This window comes from Trichomycterus rosablanca, chromosome 4 (genome assembly GCF_030014385.1).
Source record: "Trichomycterus rosablanca isolate fTriRos1 chromosome 4, fTriRos1.hap1, whole genome shotgun sequence".
NCBI lineage: Eukaryota > Metazoa > Chordata > Actinopteri > Siluriformes > Trichomycteridae > Trichomycterus > Trichomycterus rosablanca.
In genome coordinates this window covers 30,432,007-30,459,971 of record NC_085991.1, presented here as the reverse complement: position 1 = coordinate 30,459,971, position 27,965 = coordinate 30,432,007, and the positions used below count along the sequence as shown (strand labels likewise).

The 27,965-nt window shown below is 38.7% G+C and overlaps 2 protein-coding genes across 5 annotated transcripts; both read right to left on the bottom strand.

The window, feature by feature from the left end:
* Window positions 1-113: 113 nt before the first annotated feature.
* tspan5a (tetraspanin 5a) lies at window positions 114-19,556 on the bottom strand. 4 transcript variants are annotated; one of them, XM_062994151.1, is made up of 11 exons: window positions 19,502-19,556; window positions 19,151-19,261; window positions 8,047-8,097; window positions 7,143-7,289; window positions 6,241-6,411; window positions 4,434-4,559; window positions 2,903-2,950; window positions 2,581-2,697; window positions 2,436-2,497; window positions 1,455-1,508; window positions 114-1,254 (listed from the first exon to the last, which is right to left on the bottom strand). In XM_062994151.1, the coding sequence occupies exons 2-10, from the start codon at window positions 19,232-19,234 to the stop codon at window positions 1,496-1,498; spliced, it is 819 nt and encodes a 272-aa protein (XP_062850221.1). In that variant the 5' UTR covers window positions 19,235-19,261; window positions 19,502-19,556; the 3' UTR covers window positions 114-1,254; window positions 1,455-1,495. The 4 variants fall into 4 exon arrangements, with proteins under 4 accessions (XP_062850221.1, XP_062850225.1, XP_062850223.1 ...); XM_062994155.1 differs by having other exon boundaries at window positions 6,241-6,342; XM_062994153.1 differs by lacking the exon at window positions 19,502-19,556 and having other exon boundaries at window positions 19,151-19,409.
* A 1,900-nt stretch (window positions 19,557-21,456) lies between these two features.
* Window positions 21,457-24,264, bottom strand: LOC134311912 (bone morphogenetic protein 2). Its single transcript, XM_062993560.1, has 4 exons — window positions 23,988-24,264; window positions 21,861-22,455; window positions 21,692-21,778; window positions 21,457-21,589 (listed from the first exon to the last, which is right to left on the bottom strand). Exons 1-4 carry the CDS (start codon window positions 24,262-24,264, stop codon window positions 21,457-21,459), a joined length of 1,092 nt encoding a protein of 363 aa, XP_062849630.1.
* Window positions 24,265-27,965: the final 3,701 nt, after the last annotated feature.

The following is a 27,965-nucleotide window of genomic DNA, read 5'->3' as shown; positions in this document are numbered from 1 at the left end:
GAATGTGCACAAACTGCCACAGACATAGTTACCACAGACATACTTACAATCTTGTGAGAAGCGTTCTCAGAAATGTGGCTGTAATAGTTATAAAAATCACAGAGAGGTCACTGTTATAATAAAAAAATTTTATGAATAGTGATGTCTGACAAGCTCATGATCAGGTGTCCAAATACTTTTGGCCATATAGTGTATCATGTGTGCTGAATAATATTTAAATTGTGTTTAAAAGCTACTGTGCAAAGCTTCCAGCTCATTTCGGTTTGATGGCTTTCATGCTGCAGCTGCTTTCGTTTTTCTTTGAGAAAAGACTGAGAAGACCACTCCAGGATATTCCAGGACTGATTCCTTAACCAAGCTTTGGGTTACTTGGAAGTGTGCTCGGGTTCATTGTCTTGCTGGAAAGTCATCAATTATCACCAAGGTTCAATTTCACCACAGAAGGCACAACATTACACTTTAAAATGGCTTGGTATTTCTGTAAATCCATAACGCCAGTAACAAGGTCAAAACTGTAAGTTTTGTAAAACTGTAAGCAGAAACAACATCCTCAAATCATCAGTGACCCAACTCCATGCTTGACCATGGGGACAGCATTCCTCTGGTCGTAGGTCGCGCCTTTCTCACGCCAGTTAAATCACTGATCCATATGGCAAAACAGTTCCAGTTGTGATTTGTCAATTCATATAACTGTGTCCCAGAACCAATGTCCTTATTTCCAGTTATAACTGTATATAGCCTGTTATTCAATATTCTTTTACATGACAGATTTCAGGTTAGTTCATCAAGTTTGACAGTACTGTCATGGTACTATTTTCTGTTGTCAGGGGTTCACTAACAATTCTGAGCTTTAATACAGAATGATTAAAGAGCTTTTGCAACAGAGCATAACCAGTAGAATTTTAAGTGTTAAACATAGTGACACAGGGCTTGAAAAGATAAATAAACAAATAAAAATCAGCAGTATATGCACAATCACTGATACAGCGCTGTCTACTAGATCAATGCTTTTTTAATAACTTCACTTTCTCTGTAGCCATGGATACATCTATCAATCTGCTGGAAAACCGTGTTAATTAGGAAAGCAAAAATATGAACATTAACATGCATGTCTACATTTCTTACACCAGTGTTCTGTGAGTAAAATACTCTGGAACACCTGAAAAAATTGGTGCCAGATACATTAATGCACACATGACCCAATGAACTTGGCACATAGAGTTCCTCTGCTGGCACTGTTAGACTGGAGTAGTCCTGTTTAAAAAACAGAGATTAATGTGAGAGACTATACTTGTCAAGTGTCGAAACACCAGATTGTAATTTATATTTACATGAACTTTGGTTAACTCTGGATGATGAAAATAAGTCATTTTTAGGAGAATGCAGTTGACTTGCACATAAGAATGACAGCAAAAAAGAATTTCTATCTCTCTATGTTTAGTTCAGTTCATTACCTTTGGAAGTCATCAGTCATGAGGAAACATCAATGGTCACTTCATGTGAACAAACTGTACAAAAAAGAGGGATATGAAAATAAATCAGACATGTTGTTTGTCACTGTCTGCATCACCAAATTAGGCTGGCTGAACCTAATTAGCAAGCAGCAAGCCTTTTTTGCTCTTTTTGGTAGATGTTTTGGCCAATAAAATGTTCAGTTGTAATGTTAATATAGTGCAGGTATGATGGGCACAGTGCAGTCTTAGTTTATAGATAGCAGTGTATCAAAAACTATGTAAACCTGGCAAAATAAAGTTAATAAAACATGCCACTGTCTAAGTCCAGGTTTTTTTGGACAATATCTTGTTTGGTATATGGCTAAATAATTTAAGTTTGAACATAAGTCTATATTTTATTTCCTTAAACCAGGGGTCCTTAAGCTGTTATTCATGGACCCTTTGCAGCCCATTATACCTGGTATTGTGTCCCACACTCTTGAACCCTAATGCATTGGTGCAATCAGGAGAAGCTGGTCGGCCTGAATAAACTGCTAATCATTCATTATGTTATTAAAGAAAGTTATTAAACAGTTAAATAATCATGTGTTTTTGTTATAAATGAAATAAGTCTCTAACATATGTAGAAAAAAAAGAGCCAGTTCAGAAACTCGGTGCTGAATAATGATGTTATAAAGCAGAACCTTAAAAATACATTTTGAAAAAAGCATATTTAGATTTTAAGTATTTTTACTGTCAGTTTGACGAGCCACCGTTTGTTTGAATTACCCTGAAATCCCATGCTTGCCTAAAATCCCCTATGAATATACTTATGAATGACAAAACAGATAGTTGATGCCTTACTGAGTTGACAAGTACACAAAGGACTTTTTGTTGCTCAGCTACTGTATTAAGGGTACAGGGTCAGTGGGCACATACAGAGCATTGATAGTATGAAGCTGGATACTGTAGAGCTTGATATGCTTAAAAAGGGTCTCTTACCAGCTAGCCTGCACTGCTTCTATTTCCTTTACTAATTTTTGGGCCAGACAAATTCCAAATATCTGCCAAATAAAAAGTCAAACAATTGTAGTATTTTTATAGCAGAAGTATTTTTATTAAATAAATAAAAGACACTGATCCTCACCTGAAGCAGTGCAACTCCTATAAATATACCTGCCACTATTGTCAGATTGTTCTGTAACCACTTCTCGAACTCAGGAACACAGCCACTGACATTTATGTAATGAATTTGATCCATTTCCTAGAAAAAATACACATATATATTGATTAATTGCTGAATATTGTTTCAGTAAAACTGGCCCTTGATTATTTTAATATGACAAACTGGATTTCTGATCCATGCAGATTGTGCAAATGAAACAGTCTAAACTACTATTTTAATATCATGTCCACACGTTTGTGTACTACATGTAATTTAGAGTATTGCTGTATGATGTTAAACATACCTCTTTAGCCCGGACGTCATATCCACACTGTCTGTTGATGACATCCACCTAAATAACAGTAAATGCATTACAAATAATAAATTCTGCTGAAATCATTCTTTAAAACAGAAAATAAAAGCAGAATAAACCAGACCCACTGCAACCCTGACCTGGATAAAGTGGTGGTAAAAATGAATTAATGAATTAATGAGTTTACACCACAAACTTTTTCAAAAAGATGTCTGTACAAACATTAATGAAAATGTTTCTATCTAGCATATCCCTTATCATGAAAAACACTTTTACATTTGAGAAAAATGAAAAATATAAGTAATTTTGCTTTTGTTTTGACCCCCTCTGTACAAGAACCAGGGTAATTGATGTTTTTTTTAATAAATCTCTTTTCGTAAAGCGGTAAAACACACTAGCACACCAGAGCTGACATTTCAAACTTGTCGGTTCGAAACTCAGCTCTGCCATCCGGCAGGCTGGGTGCCTACATGAACAACGATTGGCTGTTGTTCAGGTGGGGTGCCGGATGGGACACCGTAACTGATGGCTGATTGATGGCGCCTGCACAGAGACGAGGGATAATGCTGATCAGGGTGTGGCTCTCTGTACACAAAGCTGATCTGCATATGAACTCACCTTGTGCAGGTGAAAAGATGTAGCAGGCTACTGCACACGTATCGGATGGGGGGGGGGGGTGTTAGTCTCGGTCTCAACCAGGGTGAAGATCAACAATCTAGAAAGGAAGCGTTATGCAATCGGGTAATTGGATATGACTAGATTGGAAGGGAAATTGGGAGAAAATGCACAAAAAAAAAAGGTAAAAAAATCTCTTTTCTTGTGTATTGGAGGCCCAAATGCAAAGAAAAAAGTCCTGTTAACCCTAGACATATTTACACCGTATATTTTAGCCTGACAGAATAAAAACACAGAGGACTTTAATCAAGAAATGCAGCCATGGCCAAAAATATTGGCACCTCTCAATTTCAAAAAATTGTGGCAATTACAAATGCTTTGGTATTCACATGTTTATTTTTTATGTTTGCATTGGAACAACTAAAAAAAATTATATCTGATATTGTTCCACATAAAACTCCAGATGGACTGGACAACATTAGTGGCATCCTCAACTTAATATTTGGCAGCACACCCTGTGGAAAAATAACTGAAATCAATCTCTATTTGTATCCATGAATGACTTTCTCACACATCTCTACTGGAATTTTGGACCGCTCTCTTGTCAACTGCTTCAAGTCTCTCAGATTTGAAGGATGTCTTTTCCCAGTTGCTCTTTTGAGATCTCTCTACAGGTGTTCGACAGGATTAAGATCTGGACTTACATCAGAACTCTGGTTGCAAGAGGGATTTCTATATTTCTAGCACTTGTTACCTGACACAGGTGAGTTTAAGTGCAAATTAAAGGAGAATCACATATTACCTTATTATCGCCAGTGCAGGCATATGCATTTTGCCTTCAAAATAATGATCATGTTCTCAAGTCAAACCTATTAAACAATGCTCTTTTTTTCTGTCTCTGTCTTACCGCAGATTTATTGGTGCAGCAGGAGAAGGGAACGCCACACTTCTCTCGGCTAGGATTGGTTTCTGTGCAGTTAAAGTAGACATTGAGGTTCCAATCATCAGCCTTAAATGCCCCACAACAATGCCACTGTGGAGAAGAGATGATAACACACATTAGTATTTTTTGGTTCTTACATCTGTCATCTGAAATCTCACACAGTCGTAATTTATAACAATTTATTAAAGTAAAAAAATCATATAAGCAAACATCAAAGCAGAGACATTTTTCATAATCCTGTATCAGTTTAGATGTACCTTGTAGTACTTTAAAAATACCTAATCCACTATTATACTAGCTCATGGGTTCTTTTTCGCACATCTACCCCTTCACACACAGGAGTAGGGCTTTGCTACTTAGTAAATTTTAGCATGAGCCAACTTTAAAGAGCAATAGATAAAAAGGCATCAAACAGCACTTTGTTTCTGTCCCATTTTTTAAGTAAATGTCTTACACTTCAGTTTTAGTCTGCATCTAAATAGTGGTTACAGTGTCCTCATATTTCAACAATGCCAAAAAACATTTAACAAATTTTGTCAGTCATTTCCTGTTTTTATTCTATGACTTCTCTGATAAGAAACATCTGCTTAAGCTGATTTGGAACAGACTGGCGTCAGCAGCTCACTGTCTGGTATTCCTGAAAATCTGGTTCAGTAAGCTATATTAAAGTTGAGGTAACAGCAATCAATTGATTTAGAATTAGCTCATATTTTTATTATAATTTTGAATATTTTTATGTGAGCTCTCTGGTGGTGTACAAGCTGGCCAGTTGTTAGCAATGTTTTTGCTGTTTTTGTGCACATTGGCTCAGAAACCAGCCCCACCGTGGCTAAACTTCTAAATTGTTATTAAATGTTAATTATTTTGTTAAATAATTAACGTTAATAACAATAACATGTGATGAGGCCTTTGTGGTGTGTAAACTTGACAGTTTCTTTCTGCTATCTTTCTGCTATCCTTTGTATCATATCTTTATTTTTCATCATCTTGTTCTTCCTCTTAAGCTCAGTCAGACACATTATTTACTGAAAAGGACTAAAGTATTAATGCGGACCATTATCAAAGTCTAATTTAGACTGATGCAATTTATTTGTGTATTTTTTTATGCATTTTTCCCAATTTTCCTCCCAATCTAGTTGCATCCAATTACCCGATTGCATTATGCTTCCTCTCTACCGATGCTCATCTCCACTGCTGATTGAAGAGAGCGAGCCCCCTCCGACACGTGTGCAGTAGCTGACTGCACTTTTTTTACCTGCACGAGGTGAGTTCACACGCAGATCAGCTTTGTGTACAGACAGCCACACCCTGATCAACGCATTTCCCTTGACTCTGTGCAGACGCCATCAATCAGCCAGCAGAGGTCGTAATTGCATCAGTTATGAGGTCCCTATATGAATTCCCACCCTGTATGTACAACAGCCAATTGTTCCTGTAGCTTCCCAGCCCAGCCAGATGGCAGAGCTGAGTTTCGAACCGACGAGTCAGCTCTGGCGTGATAGTGTGTTTTACTGCTGCACCACCTAAGCGGCCTTTATTTGTGTATTTAGCTATAGAAAAAAAACATACAGTTTGAAGGCTACAACTGTGAATGTGGTAAAGCTGAATATACAGCAACAACAGCAGGTTTTAAGAGTAAAACAGGCTTACAGTGACATCACATTTACATAATTTACTGGACAATTTTTATTTACTTTGTTTTTACTGAAACTTAAACATGTTCTAAAATATCTGTGTATAACAAGCAGACAAACAGTTCTTTCCCACTTACATAATCCTGAGTGAAGTCAATAAGATTCTGCAGATCAATGTCATCTCTGTAAGCTCTGATGTTGTTGTTGATAAAGAATTGGACCTGGTCTCTAATCCAGTCCTTAAAGACAAAGGCAAGAACTCCCACTGTAAGTTCCAGGAAAAAAATAATTCCCAGAAACACAGAGAACTAGGATGGAAAAACAAACAATGGCACATAAGATTTCATTGCTATTTGTCTGAATAATATTAGTGTTCCACTTTTTGCCAAATGTTTAACTGATTTTGACAACTTTAATAAAAATAACATGAAATAAAACACAGCAAAACACCAGTATATTATTTTTTTATTCTATTGTTATTAATAACATCCTACACATATTCCTCTGTATTGGGAATATGATTTAACATGGGTTCCCTCCTTAACACTCTATACTTATTAAGGAAGGCTTTTCATAAGAGTTTGGAAAGTGTCTGTCGGAATTTCTGCCCATTTAGTGAAAAGAGCATTTGTAAGGTTGGGCATTAATATGTGACGATAACACCTTTACACCAAACTTTAGACTTGAAGCATGCTGTCCTGAGAGGGGATACATATGATGACAGGTGTGCAGAAATTGTTTTTAGGTCACATGCTGTGATAAACTGGTGCATGGGCACTGAGGGTGTCAAATTAGAAATCTGATTTCACACAACAATTTGTGAAACCCACAGCTCCACCTTTTCAACTGACAGCAATGATTGCATAATGACTGATTGGCTATCAGTTAATTGTAAATTGTAACGATTGTATACTTTTTTTTAAACTGTTATAACTGTACTATATCAAATATTGACTTGGCACAAAATGAGAATCTTTTTGATGCGTCCTTACACACACTACACACCTGGTTATTAAGTATACTAATATAATAGACTCACAAATTTGAGCAGAATGGTGTTCTCTCTCAGAGCTCCAATGCAACCAGCAAATCCCAGGATAAACATTATCCCACCCACCATCACAAACAGCCACACCGGGTCAAGTCCACCCAGGTCAGTGATGGAGGAGATGTTTGAAAGTACACCCTGGCAGTAATAGAAAGGGGGAGATAAAATTGCATTAGTCTAAATTAGACACAAGTGAAAACCAGTTTGTTATTGGATGGCTTAATTTACATTTATTATCCAATTATTATCAGATAATCATGGTTAATTTAATATTTTCTCTCACAAAAACACCTTATATATCATAATGACCACAATCTGAAGTAGATAATGTAAGCAAGCAGCCAACAGGTATGCTAGCATTAAAATAACATTTCAAAACAACATTAATTAAACAACAACTGCAAGAATGTTTAATATTTTACCCCACTCAAAGCATGATATCATCAAAAAACTACAAGAATCATTGTGTGTAAAAGGTGAGTCCGAAAACATCACAAAATGCCTGTGACCTTAATCTTTTCAACAGTGCTGCATAAAAAACCTGCTTCTGTGATGCATATTACCACATGGGTCACTTTGACAAACCGCTGTCCAAAAATCCTGTTTATCGTTGCATCAACAAATGTAAGTTAACATCTAAAAAAAATAGGAAGCTGAATAAACATAAATAAGATTTAAAAAAATGAATAAGCATAGTTGTTTTAATAAGGCTTTTGCTGATTGCAGTTATCTATAGAAATACACATCTATTTGTGCTATTTAAATAATGTGCTTTTTAATTTTTACCACCTGAGCATTCTGTGCAATTTCATTATATTCATAAATGGATCCATTTTTAACAGCTTTTGAACCACTTTAACAAATAATTTAGCAAATGTTTTTGACTTTGTCTTACCTTCTCACTCCATGCCCAAAGTCCAATGCCCAGGATGGCCACCCCTAGCAACTGAAAAAGAGAAAGAGGTTTTGCTAATCACCACACTTAATTCCCACTAATGAATTGGGTTTAATCAGCATGCTCAGTAAGCTATATAATTATACAAAGACCAAATATATCCTAAAAAATAAAGACTCGATCCTGACACTAAAGCAAAAAAAAAAAGTGTTTTACATTTCCTCTATACACTCAATGAGCAATGTATTAGTTACACCTACTGTATGTGGTACATACATTTATTAATTATTTCATAACCTACACTTACCATAAAGATTAACTTTGTGGGTATGCTAATGTGGTAATGACATGGTGTGTGTTTTTTGTGTTTAAGTGTAGAAGGTGCACACAAACGCGCACGCAGGCGACACAGCCTTTTTTCCCGATCGCGTTTTAGATCCGTTATCTGATATACAATCTAGCGCACTGTGTAGGGAACATAACCAATTGTCTAATTCACTATCTAGTGCACTACGTAGGGAACATAAATCCGTGATCTGATACACAATCTAGTGCACTATGTAGGGAACATTAATGTGTTTGTGACGCGAACAGTTAGCTTAATAGTCCAGTTAGCAGCTCATAAGAGTTCTGTTATCATCCATAATCCTTTGGTGTGTGTGAGAGGTTTTTTATTTCTTTTTTTCCCTTCGGAGGTTCTCGCCTTTTTCTTCTTCTTGTTGTTCTTACCTCCCTGAAATGAGCTTTTGCAACTTGGGATGTCTGCTTTGTAGTGTTAAACTTTATATGCGTTGTGGAACTACTTTTTGGCGGAAGGTATTGTCAATATTAAAGCATATTTCGCTCTTCTGAGGCTAACCTACTGTCCATACCCTCTAGGACCAAGCACCGAACCTGGGGTGACAGGGCCTTTTCCATAGCTGCTCCATCTTTATGGAATGCTCTCCCCAAACACCTACGAGATTGTCCTGACCTGTCCAAATTCAAGTCACTTCTCAAAACTCATCTATTCAAAATGGCATTTAACTTGTAACAACACGAAATAAATGCTTTTATTTTTGCTATTCTTTTTAATAGTTTTTATACTTAGATCACGACATAAATGTGAAGTCCTAGATCCTAAAACTTGTAAAGTTTTCAGTTTCCTGATTGCATGTGAATCTGTCCTGTTTCTGTCTAATTTTAAGAAATTGTTCTATATTTGTTGTTCTCTCATAATTTAGCTAATTTTTAATGAACTGTCTTATGCTGCTCTCTTTGTTTTTATCTTAATTATTCTTGATGTTGATGTACTATTTTTGATTTTGTACTATGATTTGTATGGTGTATGTACGTATTTGTTTTGATTATTTGTCTTATGTAAAGCGTCTTTGAGTATCTTGAAAAGCGCTATATAAATCAAATGTATTATTATTATTATTATTATATTTAATATGAAATTCAGGGCTTTTTTTATTTATTTTCTTTCTTTATTTTGTAAAAACTGTTGTATAAAAGCAATAGAACACTTGAGGTGTTCGCCTTCGCCTTGTGCCTGCGACCGAATCACAGCCGTGATGTTATTCGCGATAACACACGACCTCTCGTGTTCTATTGCTTGTATACAGCTTTTTGATCCGCCCACCCGTTCGCCCGCCACGCCTGCTTTTGTAGCGTTTTTTGGTCCCATTGACTTCCATTCATTTTTGAAAAATTGAGATATCGACGCCGTTCCAACTCTAAATCGTCCGGCTCGTTATTGACATCAATGGTCCCATTGACTTCCATTCATTTTTTTGAATGGGAATTTCCTATACCGACCTTCAGCTCAATCGAGAGCTAGGAATCAGATAAAGATAAAGTATTCACCCCCCCCCCACACACACTGCAGCTCTTCTACACAGCATTTAGATATGCTCACTTCCCACTGATGTAACCCCCACTCACATACAGCATGGGGATTCGAACCCATGCCCAACTGCCACGCCCGTTTTTTGTCCCCATTCACTTCCATTCATTTTTTGAAAGTTCGAGATATCAACGCCGTTCCAACTCTAAATCGTAAAGGCCACTGATGTAACCCCGACTCAGGTACAGCATGGGGCTTCGAACCCACGCCCACCTGCCACGCCCGTTTTTTGGTCCCATTCACTTCCATTCATTTTTTGAAAGTTCGAGATATCAACGCCGTTCCAACTCTAAATCGTAAAGGCCACTGATGTAACCCCGACTCGGATACAGCATGAAGCTTCGAACCCACGCCCACCTGCCACGCCCGTTTTTTGGTCCCATTCACTTTCATTAATTTTTTGAAAGTTCGAGATATCAACGCCGTTCCAACTCTAAACCGTAAAGCCCACTGATGACACCCCGAATTGAATACAGCATGAGGATTCGAACCCATGCCCACCTGCCACGCCCGCTTTTTGGTCCCATTCACTTCCATTCATTTTTTGAAAGTTCGAGATATCAACGCCGTTCCAACTCTAAATCATAAAGCCCACTGATGTAACCTTGACTTGGGTACAGCATGGGGATTCGAACCCATGTCCACCTGCCACGCCCGTTTTTATATCCCATTCACTTCCATTCATTTTTCTAAAATTCGAGATATCAACGCCGTTCCAACTCTAAATCGTAAAGCCCACTGATGACACCCCGACATGGGTACAGCATGGGGATTCAAACCCATGCCCACCTGCCACGCCCGTTTTTCGGCTCTATTCACTTCCATTCATTTTGTGAAAGTTCGAGATATCAACGCCGTTCCAACTCTAAATCGTAAAAGCCCACTGATGACACCCCGACATGGGTACAGCATGGGGATTCAAACCCATGCCCACCTGCCACGCCCGTTTTTCGGCTCTATTCACTTCCATTCATTTTGTGAAAGTTCGAGATATCAACGCCGTTCCAACTCTAAATCGTAAAAGCTCACTGATGACACCCCGACTCAGATACAGCATGGGGATTCAAACCCACCTGCCACGCCCATCCGGATTTTCTGCAGGAAATGCACATCTCTAGTTAATATTGCTACTTCTTATTTGCATTAGATAAAACTATCATAGTAAAGCATACAGTGTATCACAAAAGTGAGTACACCCCTCACATTTCTGCAAATATTTCATTATATCTTTTCATGGGACAACACTATAGAAATGAAACTTGGATATAACTTAGAGTAGTCAGTGTACAACTTGTATAGCAGTGTAGATTTACTGTCTTCTGAAAATAACTCAACACACAGCCATTAATGTCTAAATAGCTGCAACATAAGTGAGTACACCCCACAGTGAACATGTCCAAATTGTGCCCAAATGTGTCGTTGTCCCTCCCTGGTGTCATGTGTCAAGGTCCCAGGTGTAAATGGGGAGCAGGGCTGTTAAATTTGGTGTTTTGGGTACAATTCTCTCATACTGGCCACTGGATATTCAACATGGCACCTCATGGCAAAGAACTCTCTGAGGATGTGAGAAATAGAATTGTTGCTCTCCACAAAGATGGCCTGGGCTATAAGAAGATTGCTAACACCCTGAAACTGAGCTACAGCATGGTGGCCAAGGTCATACAGCGGTTTTACAGGACAGGTTCCACTCGGAACAGGCTTCACCAGGGTCGACCAAAGAAGTTGAGTCCACGTGTTCGGCGTCATATCCAGAGGTTGGCTTTAAAAAATAGACACATGAGTGCTGCCAGCATTGCTGCAGAGGTTGAAGACGTGGGAGGTCAGCCTGTCAGTGCTCAGACCATACGCCGCACACTGCATCAACTCGGTCTGCATGGTCGTCATCCCAGAAGGAAGCTGACGCACAAGAAAGCCAGCAAACAGTTTGCTGAAGACAAGCAGTCCAAGAACATGGATTACTGGAATGCCCTGTGGTCTGACGAGACCAAGATAAACTTGTTTGGCTCAGATGGTGTCCAGCATGTGTGGCGGCGCCCTGGTGGGAAGTACCAAGACAACTGTATCTTGCCTACAGTCAAGCATGGTGGTGGTAGCATCATGGTCTTGGGCTGCATGAGTGTTGCTTGCACTGGGGAGCTGCAGTTCATTGAGGGAAACATGAATTCCAACATGTACTGTGACATTCTGAAACAGAGCATGATCCCCTCCCTTCGAAAACTGGGCCTCATGGCAGTTTTCCAACAGGATAACGACCCCAAACACAACCTCCAAGATGACAACTGCCTTGCTGAGGAAGCTGAAGGTAAAGGTGATGGACTAAACCCAATTGAGCACCTGTGGCGCATCGTCAAGTGGAAGGTGGAGGAGTTCAAGGTGTCTAACATCCACCAGCTCCGTGATGTCATCATGGAGGAGTGGAAGAGGATTCCAGTAGCAACCTGTGCAGCTCTGGTGAATTCCATGCCCAGGAGGGTTAAGGCAGTGCTGGATAATAATGGTGGTCACACAAAATATTGACACTTTGGGCACAATTTGGACATGTTCACTGTGGGGTGTACTCACTTATGTTGCAGCTATTTAGACATTAATGGCTGTGTGTTGAGTTATTTTCAGAAGACAGTAAATCTACACTGCTATACAAGCTGTACACTGACTACTCTAAGTTATATCCAAGTTTCATGTCTATAGTGTTGTCCCATGAAAAGATATAATGAAATATTTGCAGAAATGTGAGGGGTGTACTCACTTTTGTGATACACTGTATATTCATTTATGCATTTTTGAAGAGTAGCAATAACAATATTCACAATAACTTTTGAAACCTATATTGACTTTTACTATTGACATTTACTATTACTATCAACTGTTCTTGTATCATGTTTGATTAGGAAACACATTGTTTACCCTACTTTTCTGAAAATATCAAAAATGAATCTGTAGTAAAAATGTCCTCATGTCCTCTCTGACTCAACTGCCTCAGAAAGCCCTGCATTGTGTTACCAAGCTCTGTCATGCAGAAAACAAAGAACTGCTCTTAGCTGAAGGAAGAAGCTGGTGCAGCTTGACATTTAGTTTAAAGACCAACCATGAATGTCCCCATTTGTTTTGAAGACACTTTATACAACTAATGGAACATATAGGCTTGTATTCAAGGCAGGAATTTTCCCCAGATAACTTTTTACACTATGTTTCACAGTTAACAGCTCTGGTTAATTTAAGAGCTTCAGTAGCTTCCGTTGCATTGACTGTAAATTTGTTGTTTGAAATAACCTATTTATTTTCTTTGCAATAAAAGTAAACAAAACATATACATATTCCTTAAGATTATATAATTGTGATCACTTTGATGGTTATATCACATTAAACAAACATTTTCCCTCACTCTAGTACCTCTTCCTCAAGAAGTAGCAGACTAAGATGTATTCTGGCCCTTTCACCTCTGAGTGTTGACTAAGCACATCATGATAGTAGGGTACTGCACATTTTCAAGAACAGAGGAATTAGCAGTTCAGCAGGATCAGCTATACACTGACTGAGAAAACATGCCAAATCCAGGTGGATCCATCAGTGTGGAGTAAATAAATGTATACACTTAAGAAATCTAAATGATAAAACATCAGTGATGAAGGATCTGTCTGGCGCAAAGAGATCAGATATGCATTTATTTAGAATAACTGAACAATCACAAACATAAATCAGCACATCATTACACCAAGCAATGATAAAAGAATTTTGTATAGCATAAAGCAATAAAAATAAAATGCCAGTGTCTTATAAAGTTAGACTATAAATAAATTACATCTTCATTTAAGTCACATTATTAATGAGACCAGGTTTTCTGCATTGTATAGGAATAACTGTGCTCTGTGGTTAAGTGCTTAGCCTGCGCTAATAAATAACCCTCCGTCTTGACACTGCACTTAGTCTAACAGACTGCTACTAATAGTGTGTATTAATTGTGACGTACTATAGGAAGCAAGCTAAACATCGCTCTATAAATAAATTTTTAAGCAGAATTTCTTGATGCACAGTTTTCACAAACCAGTTTTTTTTGTGGATAATAGGCAATCTTTGTCTTTGTAATACATGTGCTTATTTAATTTCTTTTTTTTATTATATTTTTTTATGTTTTTTGTATTACATTGTATATTATACATTATTTTGACATATTTAAAGAACTTTAAATATTTCAAATATTTACATTAAAATACAACAGGATTTTTTATTGGAGGGTCCTATTGATTTTTCAAGCTTAAATATTTTTAGAGGAATAATAAAAGGGTCCTTTTTCTTTTTTTTTTTACAATGCTGCCAAATATAGTAGTAAAATAGCATGTTCTTTAAAAAAATGCTAAATTAATTGATAAATGAACCAAGTATTGCATAAATATGTTTAGAGCCAAGGTGATGATTGGCTTTAGCAGAAAGGGTCAGGTTGGCTGTAAAAATGGGATGTGTAAGAAATTGTGGATGTAAATTTCCACTTGTAAATTTAAATGTGTTTGTGTAAATATAGAGTATAGATACAATTATAAGTTACATACAGTGTATCACAAAAGTGAGTACACCGCTCACATTTCTGCAAATATTTCATTATATCTTTTCATGGGACAACACTATAGACATGAAACTTGGATATAACTTAGAGTAGTCAGTGTACAACTTGTATAGCAGTGTAGATTTACTGTCTTCTGAAAATAACTCAACACACAGCCATTAATGTCTAAATGGCTGGCAACATAAGTGAGTACACCCCACAGTGAACATGTCCAAATTGTGCCCAAAGTGTCAATATTTTGTGTGACCACCATTATTATCCAGCACTGCCTTAACCCTCCTGGGCATGGAATTCACCAGAGCTGCACAGGTTGCTACTGGAATCCTCTTCCACTCCATGATGACATCACGGAGCTGGTGGATGTTAGACACCTTGAACTCCTCCACCTTCCACTTGAGGATGCGCCACAGGTGCTCAATTGGGTTTAGTCCATCACCTTTACCTTCAGCTTCCTCAGCAAGGCAGTTGTCATCTTGGAGGTTGTGTTTGGAGTCATTATCCTGTTGGAAAACTGCCATGAGGCCCAGTTTTCGAAGGGAGGGGATCATGCTCTGTTTCAGAATGTCACAGTACATGTTGGAATTCATGTTTCCCTCAATGACCTGCAGCTCCCCAGTGCCAGCAACACTCATGCAGCCCAAGACCATGATGCTACCACCACCATGCTTGACTGTAGGCAAGATACAGTTGTCTTGGTACTTCTCAACAGGGCGCCACCACACATGCTGGACACCATCTGAGCCAAACAAGTTTATCTTGGTCTCGTCAGACCACAGGGCATTCCAGTAATCCATGTTCTTGGACTGCTTGTCTTCAGCAAACTGTTTGCAGGCTTTCTTGTGCGTCAGCTTCCTTCTGGGATGACGACCATGCAGACCGAGTTGATGCAGTGTGCGGCGTATGGTCTGAGCACTGACAGGCTGACCTCCCACATCTTCAACCTCTGCAGCAATGCTGGCAGCACTCATGTGTCTATTTTTTATAGCCAACCTCTGGATATGACGCCGAACACGTGGACTCAACTTCTTTGGTCGACCCTGGCGAAGCCTGTTCCGAGTGGAACCTGTCCTGGAAAACCGATGTATGACCTTGGCCACCATGCTGTAGCTCAGTTTCAGGGTGTTAGCAATCTTCTTATAGCCCAGGCCATCTTTGTGGAGAGCAACAATTCTATTTCTCACATCCTCAGAGAGTTCTTTGCCATGAGGTGCCATGTTGAATATCCAGTGGCCAGTATGAGAGAATTGTACCCAAAACACCAAATTTAACAGCCCTGCTCCCCATTTACACCTGGGACCTTGACACATGACACCAGGGAGGGACAACGACACATTTGGGCACAATTTGGACATGTTCACTGTGGGGTGTACTCACTTATGTTGCCAGCTATTTAGACATTAATGGCTGTGTGTTGAGTTATTTTCAGAAGACAGTAAATCTACACTGCTATACAAGCTGTACACTGACTACTCTAAGTTATATCCAAGTTTCATGTCTATAGTGTTGTCCCATGAAAAGATATAATGAAATATTTGCAGAAATGTGAGGGATGTACTCACTTTTGTGATACACTGTACATCTTTGCAACAAGATTAAATAGACTGTAAAGTTAAAAATGTAATAAAAATATTAAAAACATATGTAAAACTGTAAACTTTTGGGCTTTGCTTGACTGTTAATCAGCGGCAAGTATATTTAAAGAACACTTAATATGAAAATAAATCTGATGATATGCACTAATTCAATTCATTAAATGTTCTTCTTGAAAACATCCAAGACAGCATGGTGGAGCAGCTGGTAGAGTGGGTGCCACATATCAAGAGTCCTGGAGACCTGGTTTTAATATTTGACTCCAGTCACTGTGATGAGTTTGATGTGTTCTCCCTATGCCCAAATAATAATTCAATGAAAGTTTGGTTTCCTTTCAAGGCATGGTGGCTCAGTGAGTAGCAATGTCGCCTCACAGCAAGAAGGTCCTGGGTTCAATCCCCAGGTGGGGCGGTCCAGGTACTTTCTGTGTGGGGATTGCATCCCGGTTTCCTCCCACAGTCCAAAAACATGCAGTCAGGTTAACTGGAGATACAAAATTGTACAGGACTGTGTTTGACATTAAACTTGTGAACTGATAAATCTTGCGCCTAGTGTTTTAGGATGACGCCAAACCCACCCCGACCCTGATCTGAACAATGCTGTTTAAAAAGGCTTTAAATGAACGACCTTGTATAGGTTTATCTTCAGGCTCACAAGAACACATAGGTAACTTACTCACTGGCACTGAACTTGTGCTGATAGTGTTACTCGCAGGCAACATGTATTTATATTTAAACGCTGCTATCACAGATGTGTACTATTTAACAATAGCGTTAGGGAAGCACATAATTCTAAAGACGGTACAGTGAACGCTGCATAACTGTGATACAGCTCAAACACTATGCTGGTGATACCTATTACAGTGCCTTGCAAAAGTATTCAGCCCCCTTGAACTTTTCAACCTTTTGCCACATTTCAGGCTTCAAACATAACGATATGAAATTGTAATTTTTTGTGAAGAATCAACAACAAGTGGGACACAATCGTGAAGTGGAACGAAATTTATTGGATATTTTAAACTTTTTTTAGAAATAAAAAACTAAAAAGTGGGGCGTGCAATATTATTCAGCCCCTTTACTTTCAGTGCAGCAAACTCACTCCAGAAGTTCAGTGAGGATCTCTGAATGATCCAATGTTGACCTAAATGACTGATGGTGATAAATAGAATCCACCTGTGTGTAATCAAGTCTCCGTATAAATGCACCTGCTCTGTGACAGTCTCAGAGTTCTGTTTAAAGCGCAGAGAGCATCATGAAGACGAAGGAACACACCAGGCAGGTCCGAGATACTGTTGTGGAGAAGTTTAAAGCCGGATTTGGATACAAAAAGATTTCCCAAGCTTTAAACATCTCAAGGAGCACTGTGCAAGCGATCATATTGAAATGGAAGGAGTATCAGACCACTGCAAATCTACCAAGACCCGGCCGTCCCTCTAAACTTTCAGCTCAAACAAGGAGAAGACTGATCAGAGATGCAGCCAAGAGGCCCATGATCACTCTGAATGAACTGCAGAGATCTACAGCTGAGGTGGGAGACTCTGTCCATAGGACACAATCAGTCGTACACTGCACAAATCTGGCCTTTATGGAAGAGTGGCAAGAAGAAAGCCATTTCTCAAAGATATCTATAAAAAGTCACCTGGGAGACACACCAAACATGTGGAAGAAGGTGATCTGGTCAGATGAAACCAAAATCGAACTTTTTGGCCACAATGCAAAACGTTATGTTTGGCGTAAAAGCTCATCAGCTCATCACCCTGAACACACCATCCCCACTGTCAAACATGGTGGTGGCAGCATCATGGTTTGGGCCTGCTTTTCTTCAGCAGGGACAGGGAAGATGGTTAAAATTGATGGGAAGATGGATGGAGCCAAATACAGGACCATTCTGGAAGAAAACCTGTTGCAGTCTGCAAAAGACCTGAGACTGGGACGGAGATTTATCTTCCAACAAGACAATGATCCAAAACATAAAGCAAAATCTACAATGGAATGGTTCACAAATAAACGTATCCAGGTGTTAGAATGGCCAAGTCAAAGTCCAGACCTGAATCCCATCGAGAATCTGTGGAAAGAACTGAAAACTGCTGTTCACAAACGCTCTCCATCCAACCTCACTGAGCTCGAGCTGTTTTGCAAGGAAGAATGGGCAAAAATTTCTGTCTCTCGATGTGCAAAACTGATAGAGACATACCCCAAGTGACTTGCAGCTGTAATCGCAGCAAAAGGTGGCGCTACAAAGTATTAACGCAAGGGGGCTGAATAATATTGCACGCCCCACTTTTCAGTTTTTTATTTCTAAAAAAAGTTTAAAATATCCAATAAATTTCGTTCCACTTCACGATTGTGTCCCGCTTGTTGTTGATTCTTCACAAAAAATTACAATTTCATATCGTTATGTTTGAAGCCTGAAATGTGGCAAAAGGTTGAAAAGTTCAAGGGGGCTGAATACTTTTGCAAGGCACTGTATTTGTGACATTTTTTATTTGTGGACCATACCGTTTCTCATCTCGCCTCCCTGCCTTCACTCACATTACTGGTCATGTATTTTATTTTGTTGTTTTTACCTGTTTCAGAAGATATACTTTATTTGTCATATATACATATACAGGTGTACAGTACAATGAAATTCTTTCTTCGCATATCCCAGCTTGTTTGGAAGCTGGGGTCAGAGCGCAGGGTCAGCCATCATACAGCGCCCCTGGAGCAGACAGGGTGAAGGGACTTGCTCAAGGACCCAACAGTGGCTGGATTTGAACCCACAATCTTCCGGTTGATAGCCCAAAGCTCTACCCACTAGGCTACCACTGTCCCGCATTGGGATGGGTCCAAGTATTAATTATGAAAGGTCAACTTCTCCCCCATCCATCCCTACTATTTTATGGACCAACTTAAGTCAGGTAATGCTGTTACAATAATAGACTTCTCTGATCAGACTGGGACAGTCTTCTGTTGGCTTTACTAACTAGATGCATTAAGCTAAAGTTCTCCTACACTTCTTTCACAAATACAATTATTTATTGTTTCTATGTATTTAGGAACTTCAATAAAAGGGAAATTTGCTCTTACCCAAAATATTATGTTAAATCCAAATATTAAGTATTTGATGCAGCAGCTGACTTCATATTCCGTGTAATGTTCCCTGGACAACATTGTTCTTCCACATGCGCTTCTTTCACGCTATTAACCACAAAAATAAAATAAAACAACAGTAACAGGTTAGGCTGGACTACTAATGTCGCACTTTGCAGAAATCAAAGCGACTCTCACTGTCAGTGTCAAATTATATTAGACATAATGTAAGACATTGTCCTCTTGGCATCTGAAGTAAGCCTATAAAATATGCAAAACAGGAAATTTTTTTAAACAGAAAGCATCTGCGTAGAGGACAGTGATTAAAAAACAACAACAAAACACTACCGAACCGGGCTTCTGTAGCTGCTACAATAACCCTCAGCTCACTCGTCTGCACAGTGTGCGCTGCCATACATGATGTTGATGGACTGAGGTCTTAACCAATCCAGGACTGCTATTGTGAGACGACGCACTGGACGCGTCACACGCTATAATTTGATGTAATAACATAAAGCCTCCAGCAGAGGGAGACAACAGCCCTGTCACTGTTAACTGTACCTGAAAGACTCACCGAAGGCTCAAAAATTAAACACCTTTAACAGATTTTAACCACCTCAGTGTTTATGGGTGCTGCTGGTTCTGCCGCAACCCGGTCCAAGTTGAAGAGTTAAGAAGAAATAATGAATAAATGCATATTTTAATCTATGTAGTGTATGTACAATTAGCTCTCACTGATTGTACAGGTTTTTGAAAGGGCTTGAAAGTAAAACACTGGTATTTTTTTTTGTCATTTTAGGGACTTGGGACAAATAGTTTATGCCTCTAGGTGCTAAAACTTATCTGAATTTTGATTACATTATCAAAACATCCCTACTTGACTTTAAATTTCTAGTTTAAAGTTTATTCACTGTTTTGTTTTCCAGCTTCTATGCATTGCTCATGATTACTGCCATTTATACATTTAGTACATTTAGGGCTGCAGTATCTCAGTGATTAAGGCACTGGACAAAGGTTGCCGGTTCAAGCCTCATCACCCTGAGCAAGGCCCTTAACCCTCAGTTGCTCAAATCATGTTCAGTCATAATTGTAAGTCGCTTTGGATAAAAGCGTCCGCTAAATGCCGCAAACGTAGTGCTTTGTGTAGTCTCCCTTTGCCAGCATAACAGCAATAAATTCTCTTATAAAATTGATTGATGAGATTGTTGGACTACTCCGACTCTCTTGGGAACTCTGCACCTCAGCTTAGACCACATAATTTTATTTAGGTTTAGATCAAGGTTCTGAAAAAGCCATGGCAAAAGCTTTAAAAGGAAACGTAAGTAAAAAGTAAGCCTTCTTTTTGTCATAAGGCAGCAGCAATCTTGGTACTGACCGAAGACTTAGTGTTCCATCAGGGAATGACTGGATTCACTGGTGCAATTGCTGGAGTCTTCAGTCATAATCTTGATAGATCTCAGTGTTGGTGTAATGAGTCTTTAAAAGATCTCTGTATGCCGTAACCCATAACCCTTAAAATTACAGTAGATAGTCATAATTCCACCTAATACCAGCCCTAAGCCATTTCCCTAATTAAATTTTAGTCTGCAGTCACTATCCCAAAATATTTTAGTGTTCAGTTATAACCCTGAGTGGCACAGTGGTACATTGTTCACCATACAGCTTCAGGCTTCCTAAGACCAGGATTCGAACTTTGCCTCCAGTTACTGTCTATGAGGAATCGAGCATGTATTCCCAGTGTCAGCATGGGTTCTGTCTTGGTACTCTGGTTTCCAGAGCACTAAGCTAGATTGCCCTTGGTGATGTGATGAATTGGTGGTTCCTGAAGATGGATTAATGAATTATAACTCAATGGTTTTCAGTGTCTAGCCACTGCACTAATTAAAGTGAATGATCTTAGTCTTTAAATGTTACTACGATAAATGTTAACTAATCTCCTGTTTCCTAGATGGATCTTAGTGTCAAGTCATAACACAGATGGATTTCAATCTCCTGTTAAAATATACCAACAGACTTCAGTTCAGTAGTCCTTACCTTAGGGGATCCCAGTTTCCAGTTATCAGTACCAATGCATTTCATTTGGATGTAATGGGTTGCCAGATAAATGACATTGGTTAAAGTATGAAAACAAAAAGTTGCACTGATTTCTCAAAATTGACAATTGGAATCAGTCAAGTAACCTTTAGAAACTTTTAAGATACTCATTTTAATAATAGGAAACAATGTCATGTTAATTTGACAATAAAATGCATTATAGCTTACACTCGTTTGTGGTGAACTGGGTATGAGTTTTAATTTTTATACTAATATTTGTTCTTTGGTTGGCAAAGACATTTCTCAGCTCTGATTTCTTTTAACTCTTTTATAAAGATGTCATCTGTGTCACTTCGGTACATCACTGTTACAGAGGACAGCAACTCCGGTACGCAGTTTGAACTAAAAAAAAAAAAAAGGTTAAAAACATTTATCAAGTAGACTGAAACTGCTGTATTTTAAACAAGCAAACGATATAAACCTGAAAATAAACTGTAGAAATACCTTTCAAACACATTGTTTTTAGTGCTCTTTATTTGTGGTGTCTCCTCTGCCACTGAAAACTTTGCCTGTTTCTGCATGCACACACCCCTACAAAATAGGCATAGCTCTTTCACATTAATGGAAATATATTTATGGATTAGTAAACAAAACTAAAAACAAATATTCATACCTGCAAAAACTTATGTTAAATGATGTTGGCTGCAGTATCCATTGACTCAGTTCAGTGTTATGAATGTTAATGTGATGTTCAGAAAGCTTGCATGTTGTTTCAACCACACTCCTTTGCTGTCTTGGCTTCTGCTGCTTGTCCCTGCGATACTGCCTCTGTCTGTGCTTAAAGCTCTGATGCTTGACTGGTTGGTCTCTGTAGGCCACAAGCAATGGCTGACTAAGGGAACTGCCATTTAAGCAGTACAGGCTTTGTGTCAAAGCCTCATGAAGCACCAAGCTGCCATTTTCATCCTTAAAGCGCAGTTGGAAGCCCAGAATTTGTGTCCCATGGAGGCGCTGAGAAAGAGCTGCTGTTACATTGAAGACATCATAACCTGATGGAGGAGGCTGGTTCATGGTGAGCTGTTGTTCAGTGAGGGAGCCACTGATGCTTAAATTCCCTGCTATATGTAAAATGCTATGCACAGTCACAGTTATGGTCAGGGGTTCAGGATATAGGGTTTTTCTTAGAAGGATCAGCTCAGCTGCAGTCATTGAAGGTCTTAGATGTGATATTTTGAACCAGATCCACCCAGGTATGTTGTATTTTGTGCCTAGGTAATAGATTTAAAAATGCACCCATCAATATAAATAAAAACAAATTTTTTCAATAAGTATTTGCAAAGTTTGGTACATTTTATTGGAAGCAGCATCATGAGTACCAAGAGAGGAACCTCAAAGATATTCAACTATTTTTATTTTGCTCAAATGAAAGTAGCAGTTTTCAACATCAGTTTGTCTGTTTTCATTTAAAACTAACTATTCTGCAACTTTGGGGTGTGAACTACATCTAAAATCATTTGAATAACAATGTAGGAACAGTTACTTATATTTACTAAGCATTTCATTAAGTACACCTATTTGCCATAAACATTGATTATTTTCTAAGCTACACCTACCATACAGATGAAATTTGTGGACGTGCATATGCATCCATCTGTTGCGCTGTACCCCATTTATCAATCAAAAGAGACCCCATAGGACCACCACTGACTAGAAATTATTTGGATGGTGGAAATATGTGCTGTACTAGTTTAGTTGTAGCAGATGCAGCAGTGTTGTTTGGATTTTGAAACACCTTAATGCCACTGCTGGGAAGGACAAATTATAAAAAAACAACAACAGCATCCTGTGAGCAAAAACTGTTCACTGATGAAAAACTAGATGAAGATAAAGACACATTAAAATGAAAATAGCACTAGTATCTACTTTTACACCTACAGTGAGTGCTAACTACAGCCCATGCATTGATTCAAATCTTAATGTTCCTGAAGGGGGCGCGAACTGCTTCATCTGTACGAGCAAGTTTTACAAAGTCATGCTTTGTTGCTGGTGCTGTTTTGATTGATACTGGAAAAAGAAATGACATCACATACGTTACATACATACTTTGCCCAATGTGATGTTGGTGTTGCATGCTGATATATTTAATCCGTTTAGATTTTTTCACCATTAACACCTGCCTGATTGGAAGGTGGTGTGTGGTGCTGATGCACTATTTCTGTGTTTTTTCCTTCATATTCATCTTGTAGCCATCTTGACTACCATGGAACAGTGAATGATCTGATCTGCTGCCATAATTATAAATCAATTCTTACATCTTCAACATTTTGCTATTTTTGTATTATGTTTTTCTGCTGTTGTGGTTTTTGTGAATTCATTAAGACTTTAATGTTACTGATATGTGTGGCACAGAAAATAATGAACTGTTTTTTTTAGTGTTTCAGTAAGTTTTCTTTTACATTCACCCATTGCTCCTTGGGGGTCCAGGTCTAGATTCCTGTAAATATACTTTGCTACAAAGTATTTTCTAAAAATTACGAATTAAGTTAGTGTAAATTAAATGACTTTACATGTAATGAATGGTTTTGATTAGAACGAATTTATTGTTTCTGTTAACCTAAATATCTGTTAGACCTAACTATGCACTTAGATACAGTATACTAGATAAAGTATTTTAAAGACTTTTCCTTGCATTCTGGATAGTGTGGATATATTGTGTTTAGCAATAGGAAAATAAAAAAAACATAACAAAATTTACTTAATTTGTTCAAGAGTAGAGATTTTCCTGGAGAGTGTATCTTACCTTGTACACTGCGGAAACTTTGCACCAAAGTTACATCTGCATCACTTCTCTGCCTTGTATCCTGCATATTTAGTAATAGGTAAACCTGCATCATATATGGATGTGGCTTTGTTTGCTGAAGCACTGACAGCTTATTAATGTGAAGCAACTCCAAAATGGCTTTGTTTATATCCTTGTTCTCGAAATCTTTAGTGAGATTCTCCTCTACCATCGAGGTATTAACTGCATTCAGAATTATAAACACACTTAATCTTCCAAAGTATCTTCTGAACTCCATGTTAAAAACAGTTCTGTTTAACAGAAGATGTTTCTGGTCCAATCCCCACCAGATAAAAGAATATGAGAAAAGCTGAACCTCATTTGCTAATTGGGGGTGGAAGAAATTCACAGGCTGTAAAAAACACAGGAGAGAAAATAATTACTGCTTACACTGGAAACGCCTGGAATGTTACAGTCCATTTGACAGGCATTGTGCCCTTGCTGTTCCTGGCAGTGAAGCAAAGCAGCAAGGCTTGTTTTGGTTTGAGGGATGATTGTTTTTCTTTCTGAATTAAAAGGCACTTTCCAACTTTTGTATTGGTGTTACAAAATAAGGACAAATATTAAGCACTAGGTTATGGAAAGGTTGCTTTGTTTAGATACTTTTTTACTATATTTAATTTTTTTTATTAGTTAAGGTATGAATAATTTTTTTGTATTAAAAATTGTAATTAATTAATTGTAATTGTAAGTAACTGGAATCTAGATTAATATCACATTTTAAACATTAAACAATATGTCAGCATTAATACCTTTTACCAACCTTTTTCACGGTTTATCATTTTCCATCAAGTGGTCATTTCTAGTTTTCAGGCAACTGCCATTAGCCATTAATCATTAGAATGATGATGGAATAGTGTTACAAGTCAGTCTGTATAATGTGCAAGTCAGTTATAAGCTAAATATGTATCAAACTATCCCTGTCTGTCTCTGTTTGGCTCACTGTGTATCCCAACTTCTCTGCTTTTTGACCTTTAAAATGCAATTGCCAACACTCTGACTTTAATCAAACCTCCTACTGGGTCTCATTGTTGCCCCAGTATTGGTCACACTGATCCTCACTGGATCTGAACTGGCATAAACAAGCTTTTTGGTCTTTGTGAAGTCTGTATAATTAGGTGATACTGAATCAAGCTCTCTGACACACCTGTGGGGAAAAATTCATAACAAAATTTCTGCACTGATCACCAGGAGAACTAGCGTCTAAGCTCCACTGCAGCTTAGATAAGAATTGACATACAGTGTATCACAAAAGTGAGTACACCCCTCACATTTTTGCAAATATTTCATTATATCTTTTCATGGGACAACACTATAGACATGAAACTTGGATATAACTTAGAGTAGTCAGTGTACAGCTTGTATAGCAGTGTAGATTTACTGTCTTCTGAAAATAACTCAACACACAGCCATTAATGTCTAAATAGCTGGCAACATAAGTGAGTACACCCCACAGTGAACATGTCCAAATTGTGCCCAAATGTGTCGTTGTCCCTCCCTAGTGTCATGTGTCAAGGTCCCAGGTGTAAATGGGGAGCAGGGCTGTTAAATTTGGTGTTTTGGGTACAATTCTCTCATACTGGCCACTGGATATTCAACATGGCACCTCATGGCAAAGAACTCTCTGAGGATGTGAGAAATAGAATTGTTGCTCTCCACAAAGATGGCCTGGGCTATAAGAAGATTGCTAACACCCTGAAACTGAGCTACAGCATGGTGGCCAAGGTCATACAGCGGTTTTCCAGGACAGGTTCCACTCGGAACAGGCTTCACCAGGGTCGACCAAAGAAGTTGAGTCCACGTGTTCGGCGTCATATCCAGAGGTTGGCTTTAAAAAATAGACATATGAGTGCTGCCAGCATTGCTGCAGAGGTTGAAGACGTGGGAGGTCAGCCTGTCAGTGCTCAGACCATACGCCGCACACTGCATCAACTCGGTCTGCATGGTCGTCATCCCAGAAGGAAGCTGACGCACAAGAAAGCCCGCAAACAGTTTGCTGAAGACAAGCAGTCCAAGAACATGGATTACTGGAATGCCCTGTGGTCTGACGAGACCAAGATAAACTTGTTTGGCTCAGATGGTGTCCAGCATGTGTGGCGGCGCCCTGGTGAGAAGTACCAAGACAACTGTATTTTGCCTACAGTCAAGCATGGTGGTGGTAGCATCATGGTCTTGGGCTGCATGAGTGTTGCTGGCACTGGGGAGCTGCAGTTCATTGAGGGAAACATGAATTCCAACACGTACTGTGACATTCTGAAATAGAGCATGATCCCCTCCCTTCGAAAACTGGGCCTCATGGCAGTTTTCCAACAGGATAACGACCCCAAACACAACCTCCAAGATGACAACTGCCTTGCTGAGGAAGCTGAAGGTAAAGGTGATGGACTAAACCCAATTGAGCACCTGTGGCGCATCCTCAAGTGGAAGGTGGAGGAGTTCAAGGTGTCTAACATCCACCAGCTCCGTGATGTCATCATGGAGGAGTGGAAGAGGATTCCAGTAGCAACCTGTGCAGCTCTGGTGAATTCCATGCCCAGGAGGGTTAAGGCAGTGCTGGATAATAATGGTGGTCACACAAAATATTGACACTTTGGGCACAATTTGGACATGTTCACTGTGGGGTGTACTCACTTATGTTGCCAGCCATTTAGACATTAATGGCTGTGTGTTGAGTTATTTTCAGAAGACAGTAAATCTACACTGCTATACAAGCTGTACACTGACTACTCTAAGTTATATCCAAGTTTCATGTCTATAGTGTTGTCCCATGAAAAGATATAATAAAATATTTGCAAAAATGTGAGGGGTGTACTCACTTTCGTGATACACTGTACTATGTGAACAAAAGCTGTGGGTGAGAATTTTGTATATCTGGTGATGCCCTTCTCTGGCGGAGAAGTCCTATTCTATATCTGATCTCGTCTTCTTTCCCACTGCAAAAAAGGTTGCAAATTGTACTTCACCTTTTTACTTGTATTTCATGGCATAACACTTTGATTGTTCATGATCTTGTTGTAGGTATTATAACGTGCTTAATTATGATACAAACAAAATTTATTTTTTCCTTGCATCTTGGAAATGTTTTATTCATTCATTCAATGGCTGTTTTACCACTGCTTTTTCTTGGTCAGTGCAGCGGTGCATCTGAGTAAAAGGCAAGATATACCCCAGACAGGTCACCAGTCAATCACAGGGCACACACACAGGGCACCCACACACCCACACACCCACACACAGGAAGAACATCCAAACTATGAACAGAAAGGATTCTGGCCGCCCAGCCTGGAAATCAAACCCAGGCATTTCTTGCTTTGAGGCAACAGTGCTACCCTCGCCACCGCGTCGTCTCAGTGTATTGTATTGATTATACAATATAGAATCGTTGTGGTATAATCACAAATGGAAAATGCATTTTATTGTAGCTTTTCATTTAACTTAAACAACTGGATTTCAATTTGACTGCACCCTCATTCTCTTAACCAGTGTGACATTTGATAATTTTGTAAATCATTTATTTTCTTTTATTTCTTCATTCATTTCTCATTTGGAGTAATTTCATCTCCTGGCTTGACTTTGCTTTCCTCATGTTTTTTAATCGTAGATAAGCCAGTGTCAGTACTGTTAGAGAAGCATGATCAATAGTTCATTCTTTCAAACAAATGAAAGACTTATGGTGGAAGCCACACTCCTTAATAGCACTGCCGATATGGCTTGTTTTTAATGAAAAATGGTTCCCACTCGCATATGGACAATTTGAGGACCTAGTACTCACAGATCAATTGAAGTGAAATGAAGTTAATACTTTTTGTAGCTTATATTTGTGTTATTTGTTACCCATTATACACATAACCTCCCTATGAAGTCTCCCTATGAAAATGTATCTTAGTATCTGTTACATATGTAGAACAGTTATACACATCCTCATAGTCATTAAGTCCT